At 39.0% G+C, this 16,057-nt stretch overlaps 1 protein-coding gene across 3 annotated transcripts in view; it reads left to right on the top strand.

Moving 5' to 3' along the window:
• LOC106058940 (RAB11-binding protein RELCH homolog) overlaps nt 1-16,057 on the top strand; it is a 149,993-nt gene that overhangs the window by 37,837 nt on the left and 96,099 nt on the right. For all 3 annotated transcript variants that reach the window (XM_056035991.1, XM_056035990.1, XM_056035989.1), the window contains 9 exons: nt 219-375; nt 5,854-5,977; nt 6,785-6,833; nt 6,964-7,049; nt 8,200-8,306; nt 8,944-9,043; nt 9,159-9,241; nt 10,369-10,432; nt 12,423-12,561. In XM_056035991.1, coding sequence (XP_055891966.1) covers nt 219-375; nt 5,854-5,977; nt 6,785-6,833; nt 6,964-7,049; nt 8,200-8,306; nt 8,944-9,043; nt 9,159-9,241; nt 10,369-10,432; nt 12,423-12,561 — 909 coding nt within the window. The remainder of the gene's footprint in view (nt 1-218; nt 376-5,853; nt 5,978-6,784; nt 6,834-6,963; nt 7,050-8,199; nt 8,307-8,943; nt 9,044-9,158; nt 9,242-10,368; nt 10,433-12,422; nt 12,562-16,057) is intronic.

Raw genomic sequence — 16,057 nt, 5'->3', positions numbered from 1 at the left:
AAAGACGGAGTTCCTAGTTGGGAAGAGGCTTCAGACATTGCCAGTGACAGATCTTTGTGGATATAGCTTGCCGCCCAATGCACTGAAACGGCACAGGATTATCTAAGTCTAGGATCTTTAAGACTCTTAACTCTGTTTTTTTTTTCAGGATCTCAATGATTCTAGCTTTCTTTTTTTTTAAATTAACACTGCATTCAATTTGATTTCATCTTTTCCAGTTTCTCGTTATCCTCGAGCAACCTCACCTCTGAATGATCTCCTGGTCATGTGTGGAGGTGAGCAAGCCTTAGTGAAATTAGCCTCTCACTTTGAAAGTCACATTGATCAAGAATGGTTTGAGCCCTGGGAGGAGATCAATTGGATTGTGAATAATTTGTGAGTTCTCTTAGTGTTTATTAGGTATTCTTTAATACAAGCAAACTGTGACAGATTTAATATTGGAAATGAATTGTTGCTTTGGTATTAGTTTATGTGACTAGATACGCTAAATCAGGTTTCTTTTATATTTTAAGAATATGCAGAAAAAAATACAGATTACAAATATGTAATTTGATTTCCTCGGAGATAGATAGTTTTTAAAATATATATTTTTAAGTTTTATTTCTTATTACCATATATATATATATGGCTCCTTTTGTCTCGAAAGGCAATGGATGCGCCCAAGTGAGTCACTGGTTTTGGCTTAATCTTGAGACGGGGCAGAATCTGGTGTGGCTAATCAAGCCAATTCTAGAATGGCAGACTTTGCCACAATTCGTACATGTGTATGCCTCTGATTTAGGGCTAGCAGACAGGGCAGCTTTCTTTTTTTCCCTCTTGATTAAAGCCGCTTTAATTCTTTTGTTCTCAGCAAGGGTTGTCCCAGCACGCACAGTCTGTCTCCATACACTCCGGTCTTTGGCTATGTTTTCCCACATACTTTCACTGATGCCTGAGGCTCTCATGTCTCGCTTGCAGACATCTCTATATGTTAGTCTTGGGCGGCCCTTGGGTCTGACTCCTTCCACAAGCTCAGCATATAAGATATCTTTCGGGATTCTACCATCTGGCATGCGGGTGACATGTCCGAGCCAGCGTAATCTTCTTTGTGTCAGGAGAGCATACATGCTGTTCATATTGGCCAATCTCAAAACTTCCAGATTGGAGACATGGTCCCTCCAAGAGATGCCCATTATGCGTCTCAGGCAGCGCAAGTGGAAACTATTCAATCTGTGCTCTTGGTACATGTATGTTGACCAGCTTTCACTGCCATAAAGGAGAGTGCTCACAACACAGGCGTTGTAGACTAGGATTTTGGTCGCTGTGGTCAATTTACCATTTTCCCAGACGCGCTTGGAGAGTTTTGCCAATGCTGTGGTAGCTTTTCCTATCCTTTTTGTCAGCTCGATGTCTAAGTCTAGGTTACTGACAATTGTTGAACCCAAGTAGGTAAATTCCTGCACCACTGAAAGGGTGTGGTTCCCAATTTGTATTATAGGTATTTCTGCGACGTCTTGTGCCAGGATTTCGGTCTTGGAGAGACTTATAGTAAGGCTAAACTCTTGACAAGCAGCTGCTAAGGCGTTCACTAGCTTCTGTAGACCTCCTTGTGAGTGAGATACGAGTGCCGCGTCATCTGCAAACAGCAGCTCCCTTATCAAGATACGACGCCTTTTCGTTTTGGCTTTAAGACGTGCCAGGTTAAAGAGCCTTCCATCGGATCTGCTATGGATGTATATTCCATCTTCCAGGGATTTAAAAGCACTGGATAGTACGACTGAGAAGAAGATGCCAAATAGTGTAGGGGCCAGTACACATCCTTGTTTTACACCGCTCTTAATGGAGAATGGCCTGGAGGAAGAACTTTCAAACTGAACGGTGCCCTGCATATTTTCGTGAAAAGCTGACACTAGTTTTCTTAACTTATTTGGGCAGCCGATTCTCTCTAGTACAGCAAACAGACCGCTTCTGCTAACAAGGTCAAAGGCCTTGGTCAAATCAATAAAAGCTATGAAGAGGGGCTGCTTTTGTTCTCTGCTCTTCTCCTGTAGCTGCCGCAGAGAGAAAATCATATCTGTTGTAGATCTACCTGCCCTAAAGCCACACTGCGACTCTGGATAAACACGATCTGCCAGGATCTGTAATCGCTTTAGTAATACTCTAGCAAAAGCCTTTCCGACTATGCTAAGCAGTGAGATGCCTCTGTAATTGTTACAATCAGAGCGGTCGCCTTTATTTTTATAAATTGTAACAATGTTGGAGTCTTTCAATTCCTGGGGGACCATTCCTTGTTCCCAGCACAAGCTTAGCAGTTCATGGAGTGGTTTGATTAGGGCATGTTTTCCAGCCTGAATTACTTCAGCAGGAATGCCATCTCCTCCGGGTGTTTTCCCATGTGCAAGCATGTCAATGGCAATGCTCAGCTCCTTTACTGAGGGCGTTTCGTCTAATTCCGTCAAAACTGGAAGTGATGGGAAGTTGGAAACAGCATTTGGTGAGATGGCGTTTTCAATCTGGTAGAGTTCTGCATAGTGTTCTACCCATCGTTCTATTTGCAGCGCACGATCGCTGATGATTGAGCCATCTTTTGACTTGAGCGGAGAACACTTGCTGGTGTGAGGTCCAAAGGCTTTTCTCATGCCCTCATATAGTCCTCTTATGTTACCACAGTCGGCACAAGATTGAATATCTTCGCATAGCTCCTGCCAGTATTTGTTAGCACATTGTCTCGCTACTCTTTGGGCATTGTTACGTGCAGCTCTGAGCCTTTTTAAGTTGCTTGGGGTGGGATCCTTCTTGTAGATTAGCATGGCTGCTCTCTTGTTCGTAGTGGCAGTTTCCATTTCTGGTAGACTAGCTTCAAACCAGTCTTCGCTTTTCTTGGTTTTGTTTCCAAAGACCAGTGATGATGTTTGGTAGATTGTATCACGCATAAACGTCCAGCTTTTTTCTACCTCAGTCACAGAGAAGTTTTTAAAAGCTTCCTCTAATTTGTTCTCAAATTCGGTGCAAAGATCAGGATTTTTTGTGCTAGTAGTATTCAGGCGTGATTTTCTTTTTCCCTGTGAAGTGTGGATCTTAGTTGGCAGCAGTCTTGTCCGGCAGGACACTAAAGTATGATCAGTATCACAATCCGCGCTTTGGTAGCTACGTGTCAGCAGTATATTTCCAATGTCCTTTTTTCGTGTCAGTATCATATCCAGCTGGTGCCAGTACCCAGACCTAGGGTGCCTCCATGAGACACAGTGCTGTGGCTTTGTTCTGAAGTATGTGTTGGTAATGCAGAGCTTATGGTATGTGCAGAATTCAAGCAGTCTTTGTCCGTTCTCATTCATCTTTCCGATTCCAAAAAGCCCAAGACAGTCTGGCCAGGTAGTGTGATCTGATCCTACTCTGGCATTGAAGTCACCTAGAAGGATCATATGTTCTTTTTGAGGAATGTTTGCAATGGCTTCTTTGAGGTCTTCATAGAACTTGTCTTTGTCCTCCTGAAGCGAGCATAGTGTGGGGGCATAGGCACTAATTAGAGTGACTTTTCCAGATGCTGTCATCATACTTATGCTTAATAGCCGTTCCGAGCCACCAACTGGAGGGACTATCATGGGAAGAAGACTGTTCTTGACAGCAAAGCCCACACCATGTATTGAGTCTCATCCTGTGCTTTCCCTTTCCAAAAGAAAGTGTAGTCAGTCTCGCGGAGCATGCCGTTTTCGGCCAGTCGGGTTTCTTGCAGGGCTGCAATGTCAATATGTAGCCTTTTTAGCTCATTGTTTATAACTGCCGTCTTCCTTGCATCGTCGATCTGCCTTAGATCATCAGTGAGACCAGGACACATTGTCCTGACATTCCAAGTGGCCAGTCGCATGACAGGGATTTTCTTTTTCAGTTTAATTTTTCTTCTTTTGTTGCTTGGTGCAAGTTTCCAGCCTACTTGTCGTTTTAAACTTAGCTCTAAGCATCCATTAGAGCAGGCAGGCTGTGGCGGATCAGCACCTAACTGACTGGGGGCTGCCCAGGTTGAGGCGGGCGGTAGCTGATCAGTGAAGCGCGAAGACCTCTCCCACCGTCAGAGACAACCCGTGGCGTCCATACATTACGCCAATCAAGTTGGACTTATAACCCGTAACTGTTGTCTCCCGTGTTGTTTTAGCCGCTTTGCAGCAGCACCAGAGTTTCCTCTCCAGGGCGCATTCCTGGGCCTTGGATAAAGGGGTCATGGGTGGCCCATGCGTCATGATCCCTCTCTCGACCTTGCTGATGTGATCCAAAGGAACGCATCGCATTACATTTGGCACCAACTCAGTTGCAGAAGCTGCCGGAGGGAATTTCGTAGCTGATACTCCCAACGCCTAAGGGGCTTCACTCCTGATTTCTCCTCGAGGTTGTCTCCTGAAGCCTCAGTACCGCAAGGCAGCGGGGGTTTGAAGTCAGAGTACCCCTCTCCTAGATGAACTGCCTTACTAGGCTGACGAGCTCCATCTGCCCGAAGCTCCCGGTTTTGTGGCGCCAGGTATCCGCCTTCACCCCTTCACCTGTTAGTAAGAGCAGTTTCGCCGGGCTTAATATCTAAGCCACACGAGCAGGCCAGGTGCTGGACTTAGTTGTCAGAGGCTATTTGAGACGCATGCCATTAGGAGTACTTTATAGACAATGGGAGCTTAACCCCATTGACACCCCTGGCCATGACAACCTTTGAAACCATATATTGTCATTGGAAATACGGCACTTTTGTTTTGAAGGCTTAATACTAGTCTATCTCTCTTGAATTAATTGCCAACTTTTTTCTGTTGCTGTTTTGTCTTTCTTTCTAGCAGCTATTAGATCTAATATTAAAATTCATTTAAAATGCAAACAAGCTTTTGTACTTTGAAAAATAACTAAAAATCGAAATTAAAATCATGTAGTTAAAGTAATAACAACAGACAAAAAAATTAATAGAAAAAAAGAAGAAATAAGTTCATTTCAGTAAATAAATATAAACGTAAAAAACATAAGTTGACAGCATAAGAGCAAAAAAAAACTCTCTTTAAAAAAGTTATTTAAAAGTTAAACATAGATAAGGGAGATCAATATGCTTGAAAACAACATGGCGGCCGGTTTAGGTATCTGGCCATCTAAACTATTACCGCTGCTTTTTATGAGCTTACTTGTAATTGATTTATATACAGAAAGTCTGACATTGAACTTCATAGATTACTTTACCTGGATCAAGTTTTTTTGTAAACTAAATTCAATGATCTATGTTTAGAATTGATTCATATATGAAGAGTATTTTATTGAACTTCTTATGAATGCATGTTATAAATTACAGATGTTCTGTCTTAGCAGAAGATAATTACTTTATAGCTAGTATATAAAATTTAAAGTAACAAGTGAAAGATGCATTACTGAATATAGTTATGAAATATAACTGAAAACTTTTTTTTAATATTACTTTAACTTTGTGGGAGATGGGTGGTCAGAGAAATATAGAGATGGTGAGTTTAGAAAGTGGAGATGGATTAGTCACACCCAAAGAAAAGATGCCAACAGAGCTAGACAGACCTTGGATCGGAACCCCCTGGACACAAGACCCAGAGGAAGACCAAAAAGAACATGGTGATGCAGTGTACTAGGTAAAGCCGAGAGGACAGGAAAGAGCTGGGAAGCCATTAAAAAACTAGCAAGAGGCGGTGGAGAGTGGCGTGTTTTTTACTGAGGACCTATTTTCCATGAAGAACACAATGACAGATAATGATGAAAATGTATCTACAATGCAAGGCTGACAAAGCCTTCAAGCTTATTTCCACTTGTAACATTGAGCTATAGTAAGACTATTTTCCAAAGTTGCACTTGCTTAAGATTTTTCTCTATTAATTATGTCTCACCTTCCAGGTTGCCCCGTATACTTGAGGTCACCTCAACCGTTGGCCTGTCTATGCAGAAAGTTGTACATTCCTTAAGCCAGTTTATGTTTTGTTTGAGTAGAACATTTGGACGAACATTCACAGAGAAAAAAGTACGTTCTCTTTTAGAAGCATCTTGTTTTCCATAACATCTTCTGTTTCTTTCTTTCTTAAAATATCATGAAATAGATGAAGTCAGTTTTTGAAGTTTTAAGTTTGAATTTTTTGTTTGAATGCAAGTTATTAAAAGGTTGTTATAGCTTGAAAGTTTGTGGTTGGAACTCTTCACTCTTGTTAGAACACTTTTGTCATTTGAAATCTCTATAAATCAAATAAGAACATAAAACTAAAATGTTATTTAACCTTGGTTAGGCCAATAATAGAATATGCATCCTCCGTTTGGGACCCCTCAACTCAAGAAAACATTAAGAAACTGGAACAGACACAAAATAGAGCAGTGAGATTCATAACAAACGAATATTCACATTTGACTAGAGTAACACCTTTAGTTAAATCACTAAATTTAGAAAGCCTTCAGGATAGAAGACTTATAAGTAAAGTAGCAATTATACATAAAACACTGAACCATAATCTTCAAATACAAAAACAAAATTTAATAAAATACTCAGAAAGACACAAAAATAAAGGCACATTCCTCATCCCATATGCTAGGACAAATTTGTACACATACTCCTTCTTCCCTAGTGCTATTAGAGCATGGAATGGGTTGCCTGAACTAGCCAGGAAAACCAGTGACTTGGCAGAATTTAAGTCATTGGTTAATATGCATGACTAGATGCATGATGCGTAGGACGTAATCATCTTCTTTTTTGAAGTAACTTCTGTATTATATAAGATAAGATAATCTTAGAATAGCAGGAAGATGTTTCCATGTTCATTTTGTTGGTTTGCTCCCCCAGGTTAAACAGAAATTTGAAGAATTAGTGAATATACCAGTTGATGAGTTAGGTAAGTAAATAGGTTTTGACTCTCACACCTTGTTGTATTATTTAAGTGAACAAAAGCTTAGACTGAAGGGTGTTACTGATTCATTACACTGTCATAGTCATGTGACCAGATGTATTTGTTGATCTTGTAGAGACTAGAAGTAAACAAGGTCACCTACCCCTGACTACTTGTATTGTACCTGTATATGCTTCGGGAGTTCTACTGGCATTTGTGACAGTAAGTATCCAGTAAGCCTACTTTTAGTGCTATGCAATACATTGAAAAAAATACCATTGTTTTAAAATAAGAATTTGAAATGAGTCAACAAGTTGTACAACTTCTGAATCCTTGCGCTAAACAATTAACTTTGGGCATCATATTAAAGAATAACATTGTCATAATAGAAATCAATAAATTAAGTTGGACTTAAATAATTACTGAACTAATTAGTCCTCCAACAGATTAGCAAATGAATCTTAGGAAAGAGAATTAATGAACAAAATTGTCTTAGTACAAATGACATCAACATTTTAATCTAGACATGATCATTTGGAAGAATTTCAATCTGCATATAGGAAGTGGCATAGCACAGAGACAGCAGTGAACAGGGTACTCAAGGAAGGACTTCACAATTCCGACACAGGCCACATATCAATTCTTTCCATGCTGGACTTGTCTGCAGCCTTTGATACGCTAGACCATGAAATTATGATGGCCAGATTCTCTGCCACTTCTGGTTTAGTGGGAATCGTCCTTAAGTGGCTTAGTTCCTACCTGACTGAACGCACCCAAAGTGTCGTTGTTACCGGGACAGAATCAACAAGCTTACTTTTTAAGTACGGAGTACCCCAAGGATCAGTTCTAGGCCCAGTACTGTTCACTATGTATACATATCCACTCAACAGTGTCATACGGCCAACCGGCATCTTATACCATTTTTTGTCGTTGACTCACAGTTATACGATTCTTCAGTACCCTCAGAGGTGTCGTATCTGGCAGAGAAAATCGTGGTACCATTGCAAGGGTGAGCAATTGGATGGTTGAGAATAAACTCAAGATGAACGAAGACAAGACAGAAATAATTCAGATTGACACTCGGAACAACGTCTCAAAAGTCGAAAACACAGATTCTCTTTTTATCACAAACTGCCAGGTTCTTTAAGTCCATGTAGTGCAGAATCTTGGAGTTTTCTTCGACTCAACACTGTCTTTCGACCCACACATATGTCAGCACTCACACACAAATACAAGCAAAAAAAAACAACAAAAAAAAAATAGATCTACAAGAGGATTTCTTATGTATAATTTGACATTATATTATGTACAATAAGTACCCAATACATTAACTAGGACATCTTAACTAAGCAATCCAATTGTTTGTTATTAGGAAGAAGATAAAGCGTGCCTGAATCAGTTTTTAAAGAAAGTGCTGTGTACCTTGGCCTACTATCAGACGTCACTGGACAGTATGAGGGCTACTCTCATAGAACTAAGGTGAGTAATATCTTCTTCTAGTGGTCTTGTACTAAACATAAGCAGCATTTATATCATGGCTACACTTGCTGAGCTCAGGTTTATGCCAGGGAAGTTCACAGTATTACTGTAAATGTCTTTTACTAAATATGATCATATGTAAATATCTTCAGTGTACTTCCTGATCATCTTCAAACCCAGGCCCGCAGCACTCTTCCATAATGTTCAGATTCCTAGACAATGTCACAGTCAGCACTCTTCCATAATGTTCAGATTCCTAGACAATGTCACAGTCAGCACTCTTCCATAATGTTCAGATTCCTAGACAATGTCACAGCACTCTTCCATAATGTTCAGATTCCTAGAAAATGTCACAGCACTCTTTTATAATGTTCAGATTCCTAGAAAATGTCACAGTCAGCACTCTTCCATAATGTTCAGATTCCTAAAAAATGTCACAGCACTCTTTTATAATGTTCAGATTCCTAGAAAATGTCACAGTCAGCACTCTTCCATAATGTTCAGATTCCTAAAAAATGTCACAGTCAGAGCACTCTTCCATAATGTTCAGGTTCCTAGACAATGTCTTAGTACTTTGAATATATTGATACTTTGACTATATTTCTTATTAGTTTTCGGATAAAACTTTGTCTTCCAGTGAGAACCCAGCCAATCATGACCTGCTGTTGTCTGTGCTATGGGAAGGTGTGGTTCATACGTCTTCGCAAGTCAGGACAGCTGCGGCATCACTGTTTGAGGTCAGAGTTCAGTTTTTAAACTTACTCTTATGTTATGAGAGTAAATTTTTGAGTTAAATTAGCATATTGAGCATTAATTAATTTTGATAGGTGTTATTTAACCTGTTCTCCGCAGCTGATGATCAAAGGGGTGAGCGACTCTCTTGTGTCGTCAAGAGTTGTCCCAGCTTTAGTCACGCTCTCCAATGATCATGAACTGTAAGTGAATTCTTTCTTCTATTGTGCTGATAAATGTTTATGGCAGATAAAAGTGTATATGTTTTGAACATACCTTAAGATTCTTATCTCAATCAAGAAAACGTGTTCCTAAAATTCCTGGAGAAGGAAAAGTTACATAGATGAGCTGTATAAATATCATAAAAATTATGACTTAGACTTAGGTCCTCCCGCGCCGTTCGGCGCATTGGGCGGCAAACTGTCCCCATAAAGATCTGTCACTGGCAATGTCTGAAGCCTCCTCCCACCTGGTGTCCACTGTTCTGAGGTCCTCCATGAAGGTGTGTCGCCAAGTAATACGAGGACGACCCTGTTTGCGCTTTCCTTGTTTTGGCTTCCATGTTATCGCAACTCTTGGTGTGCGTAATTCATTTTGACGTAGAACAAGTCCCGCAAACCTCATGCGACGCTCAGTCACAACCTCACTAAGTGTTCGACTCCCAGTTCGGCATAGGATTTCCTTGTATGATACCCGAAAAATTATGAGATCAACTCAAAATCAGTGAAGTATGGAGCACATTGTATAACTCATCTATCATTATAGTAAGTGCTGCAAGGCATTTCACAAACCTAAAATCAGTTTAGGCTAAACATTTTAAAAAAAAAATTTGTTATCAGATTAATAACAATTGCACAATATAGATCTATTTTTACCTTTATCTATATTTATCTGTTTAATGAAATATTATTCATTCACTTGCTATGGTGTTAAGTTTTCATGCAAAAAGATTCATTTGAAAACACAACTTAAAATAAGGTAAATAGAAAAAAATAAGTTTTTGAAAACCCCTCGTCTATTATTTTGAATTAATCTTACTTGTACATACTTGCCTGAGCTACTCTCCTGGTCATGGGACTTGGGTTGTTGATGACAATGAATAATTGTGCCACATTTTCAACTTGAGATGGGAGGTGGGAGAAATAGTGTGTAAAAGACTTTGAACAGACAGACAGACAGACAGACAGAAGGAGTGAGTTGATATAAGCAAAGTATAAAGTTTTAAAAGTTTTTCTCATGAAGTGGCACACACTGGGTTTTTAAAAATACTCTTCCTAGGGTTTAAATTTAAGAGTTTTCAATGTCATGGACAAATATCTTTTATTTGCAGAAGTGTTCGTATCGCCACCATTCCTTCCTTGGGATCTATCATAGAACATGTTACAATACGTGAGGCAAGTAGACTTTGTTGATTCTGTTGTCATGTCTGGTATTTTGTTTTCTTGTTCTAAGTGCAAAGTGTTTTTTTTTTCATTTTCTTTCATTCGCTACAAATAGTTGGCCTAAACTTTAATGTTCGTCTCCCTTGTTTAGTTTTTAGCTTTGTAGACCAATGTCTTCACTCTTTGTTAGAGTTCAACTATAATAGTGTAAGCCTTATGACCATAAGTTTTGTTCGAAGCAGGACGTTTTGGCGATGCCGTTTTGGCAACGCCGTTTTGGCCCCGCTGCTTTGGCGCGAAGGTCGTTTTGGCGCGAGCCGTTTTGGTGATGGGACGTTTTGGCGCGAAATACATTATGTACGTTTATTGTATTATTTCTTTTAAAAGAATTATTCATATCTATGTTTTACATGAGTGTTTGTGTTAAGACATATTTTTCACGTACTAAATGTAAATGTGTGTTTGTTTTTCACATCATTTTCTTTAATAAACATTTTGGCTTGTGTATGTGTGTTTATTAAGAAGCACACTTTTATTTTCAAAGAAGTTTTTAAAGATATTACTTTAAAAATTAAAAACAAAATGAAACGATGATAGACTAAAAATTGATGCAATAATTTGTTTACATTAACATTGGTTTGTTTAATGACTGTATGGTATCTCCAGGTATACATACCAAACACTTGCTAATAATAAGTAAAAATATAATACATGTACCATGTTTCTCAAAATACTACAAGTTAAGTATACATAGACACCAGGGTTATTTGCCTAAGTCGCTGGAATTCAAGGGTTCATTAAAAAAAAGCTACATGCTTATTAAATTATTGTCAAATGATATCTCGCGCCAAAACGTCCCGTCGCCAAAACGGCTTGCGCCAAAACGTCCCATCGCCAAAACGGCTCGCGCCAAAACGTCCCAGGGCCAAAACGGCGGCGCCAAAACTTTCCTTTGGCCAAAACGGCTCGCGCCAAAATGTCCCGGGGCCAAAACGGCTCGCGCCAAAACGTCACGTACCGGTTTTGTTAGCCTCCATGGTTGTCTGTATATGAGAAAAGAGTCCTTGTAATCACAACAAATTTCCATAAGGATCAATAAAGCAGTCTTAGTTATAGTCAGCATATTTCTATCAGCTTTTAAATCCTCATTTGCAATTATTTCAGCCATTAATAACGTAGTTTTAAATCCACTGCTGTGGACAGACGCAGACAGCTAAAAGAAAATCTTAATTGACCAACGCGGACAATGGTTATGCTTGCCCTGGATGTTGCAAAATATGTAGGTCACAGCTTGGGCTGCGTAGCCACGGGAAATGCTGCATTCCTCATTAATCTTCGGATTCAAAGACAGGCCTTATTAAATCAAAGTATACACCCAGCTATAGTTGGTCTGTTGTTTTGTACCTAGTTGAGGAAACTAAAATGTTTTCTTTTGTCATTTTTTAAATAATCTGCTGTTTTGTAGAAGCAACTTTTTCTTGATACATATATTTTAAATCTCTTGGAAACCATCAATAGTACTACTTGATACTTTCAACATCTTGTGTAATGATCATTCCCTCATTTCCTATAGGTGAAAGATGTTATCATTAAAGAGTCATCAATACTCTGGAAACTATTATGTGAAACTGTCTATTGTAGGAAAATCTCTATTATGTAAAAAAATGTTTGTAAAATGTTTTACATAATTCGGATGTTCCTTCAGAGTTGAAGATAGTTTACTTCCTAGTCCAAACCTCCCGCAGGACGACGGGAGATGGGAGCGGGCAGGGTTTGAACCCTCGACCGTCTATAAATCCGAACGACAGTCCAGCGCGCAAACCGCACGACCAGGCAGCCAGCCATGTGAAACTTTATAATGTGAAATTCACTATTATCTGACCTATTTTGTTTTCACTTTTGATGAATGTTTTTTTTTTAAATGTATTTTTCTGTGTTGTGTTTATTAGTATGACTAGGTATATACTTATGTGTGTGTGTGTAAATTTTTTTTTCCCTCAAGGTCTTGGATCGTGTTTACATGCAGCTGCAGATGTTTTTCGACGAGCCAATCTACCGAGACCAACACACAGTCCATGTCGAATTGATACGGACCTTGGCTCGCTGTGGGCCCAGTGCGGAGCCAAAGTTTCGTGATGAATGTGAGTACTTTAAAAGATCTTTCCTCTTCTCTTGTCTGGGAAGCTCATCTGTCATGCTGCTTTTCAACAGAAATTTTATCAGCACGGAAAACCAACTTCTAGATACCCCCTCCCCCTCCCCGCCCCCACTGGTCCGCAAATGAGATTGGACCAAAGCGCTCTGAGCATGTTAAAAGCATGTAAGTAGCGCTATATAAAAGCTATAAATATATATAAATATATATCTACAAATCAGCATATTTAAAAGCAACATATTTACATACTTTTTCAGATACACAGCAACATATAATCATATCGCCTTCACCTATCCCTTAGTCTGTTGAACCCTTAGGGCACCACACATGATCTGTTGACCATCTTTCTCCCTTGCTCTCTGTCTTTTACCTTTTCAAAGACATTCGTGAATGATGTCTTCCCAGAGTTTCTCTGTCTGCCTCTTCTTTTTCCTGCTACTGTTCCCCATAGGAAAGTCTGCAAACTCTGAACATCTACATTTATAGTTTGCGTTTCTTGACAGTGGTCACAGATCATCATGGGGCCTGTATAGTAACTTATAAACATATAGATTTTGATCATTTGGCTTGATAATGTAGCCCTAGGGGAACTATTTTATTTGACAGAATATTGTAATTCAGAGATACATCTGTCAGTGGCGTAGCTAGGGTGGGGGGAGGAGGGGGGAGAATTAGAAAATTCCCCGGGCCCCCACCTGAGGGGGGCACCCAAATGAGTGTTTTTTTTTTTTAAATATTGCGCAAAATGCAGGGGCCCCCAAAGAGACCAAGCCTCCGGGCCCCCAAATGATGGAAAATTCCTAGCTACGCCCCTGCAACTAATTCACATGTTTGTGTTTCTTTTCTTCATTCTTTATGTATTGCATCATCAGTTTTGCCCCTTGGGTGGGAACCTTTTGTTACATCCAGTCATCAGAAGGTGACATTCACATCTTCTTATCTTATCTTATATAATACAGACGTTACTTCAAAAAAGAAGATGATTACGTCCTACGCGTCATGCATTTAGTCATGCATATTAACCAATGACTTAAATTCTGCCAAGTCACTGGTTTTCCTGGCTAGCTCAGGCAACCCATTCCATGCTCTAATAGCGCTAGGGAAGAAGGAATATTTGTACAAATTTGTCCTAGCATATGGGACGAGGAATGTGCCTTTATCTTTCTGTCTTTCTGAGTATTTTATTAGATTTTGTTTTTGTATTTGAAGATTATGGTTCAGTGTTTTATGTATGATTGCTACTTTACTTTTACATCTCAGGGTAACAAGGCGATATAGGCTTTTTTTTTTCTTTTTTCATAGTCTTAATATACAACATGCTTTCATATAGTTTTGAAAGGGTTAAAAACTTAAATTGATAATATTGCTAACATCACACCTTTCCCCTTAAGTCAGAACTATACCGAACAATGGCTGATAAAATACAGACTTTTCTTTGATGGTACCTGCAGTTTACTTTTTGATAGAGTTGTTTACCTAGTAGTGTATTCACACACAGAAACATGGACACACACACACACACTGTGTTCTCCCAACTGTTCTGGTCCACTAGCAAGCGAACATTTGGACTATTAGATTGATTGAGATTTCTGAGCTTTTAAAGTTACTTGTGATCAATTTTTGCAAAGGGAGGAAAGGAAGGCTGGTTATTGTTCATATGTGTGTGTGTGTGTGTGTTGAATGAACTAGGTTATAGGATAGTATGTATTGATGTCATGGAGTAGCCTAGGTTCTAATAAACTTTATAATATATCTCTTATCTTTTTATCTATTAGTATCATCTCCACCTCCCTCCCCCCTCTCCCACATACTAACTAGGTTTAAAATAATAATGGTTACCGGATATGTAATTACTTCTGGTCTGATAGATTTTCATCTCGATTGCTTTCCCTTTTAGAGCTGATCTGAAAGTGGGTTGGTTTTTATTGGATGTATACATTGCAAAAATTAATTTCAGTTACTAAACATTTTTATGTTGTTTTTTTTTTTTCTGCTTTGTTTAAAACGATCTTGTCTTGCAACATCAGTTAAATATATTGACAGCCATCTCATTAAACTCTGACATAGGAGTGAGAAACTTAGGAGTATATTTGAGTTAGGCACAAAACAGTTTGAATAATGGACTAAAGAATTGACTCAACACATTGAGCACATTCCTATTGCTTATACATTTTAGATCCTCCATTGCATTCTTTCTAGACCATCTTCTGCATATTCTTATGAAGCAATTCAATTCTCAGGACATTCAATTCTCAGGACATTCAATTCTCAGGATGATCAATAAAATACGAACTTTGAAAAAACTTCCTTGTGACTATTTATAGAAAATTGAACTTTGCAGTTTTAACTTTTTATTTGTTACTAGTTTGTTTGACAAAATGATATAGACATGTATAGACTTGAAGATATGTATAGATTTGTTTAATTGACCTGTAACAATGATAATAATTTAAACATCAAATAACAAAATCTGACACAGGTCATGAAGTATTTATTGACCAAAGAGTCACTTTGTATTCAATGACTGGTTAGTACATTTACAGCTACTGAATGTAGATGTCTAGTTCGAGATATCAATACTTGATTCTAGTCATTAAGCAACTGACTTGATTATATAACAATCATCCCACATATATAAGTGATTTCTTAGTCTAGAAGTAAAATAAAACATGTGTAAGAGGTAATGCTTTTACCCATTCTGCGCTGCTGTCTCACTGTCATTGTTGCTGTAGAACCCTTAACTCTTTCTCTCCTAATCGACGATGCCAACGTTGATTTGACCCTCCATTAAATTAAATTGATAATAGGATTTATAAACTTTAATGTGTGTTGTGTAAAAAGAGCATGCATTCTCCTATAATTCAATGACAAATTTAACATTTTCTGATAGGAAACAAAAAAGTCATAGAAGTTTAATCATTACGTGATAGTGAAATACTAATGAGCAACATAAATAATACTATCGGAAGATGGAAAATAAAACATGTGTAAGAGGTAATGCTTTTACCCATTCTGCGCAGCTGTCTGACTGTCATTGTTGCTGTAGAACCCTTCACAAAGCCATTTTCTGTTGCATTGTTGACATTCAGAAGTGGGGCTTTTTTTTTCTTCATTTCGGTAAAAAGAGCAATCAGTTGTTCTTCTTTAGTTTATTGTGTTCCTCCTGAGGTGCAATATTCTACTAGCACCATGTGTAGCCTACAGAGCCCTGGGCCCAGTGTACTTAACTAGAGCCCCTGACATCACTGGGCCCAGTGTACTTAACTAGAGCCCCTGACATCACTGGGCCCAGTGTACTATAACCCTGACATCACTGGGCCCAGTGTACTAGAACCCTGACATCACTGGGCCCAGTGTACTAGAACCCTGACATCACAGGACACAGTGTACTAGAACCCTGACATCACAGGACACAGTGTACTAGAACCCTGACATCACAGGACACAGTGTACTAGAACCCTGACATCACTGGGCCCAGTGTA

The sequence above is a fragment of the Biomphalaria glabrata genome, chromosome 7, assembly GCF_947242115.1.
Source record: "Biomphalaria glabrata chromosome 7, xgBioGlab47.1, whole genome shotgun sequence".
Taxonomy (NCBI): domain Eukaryota; kingdom Metazoa; phylum Mollusca; class Gastropoda; family Planorbidae; genus Biomphalaria; species Biomphalaria glabrata.
This window is presented reverse-complemented; position numbering and strand designations above follow the sequence as displayed.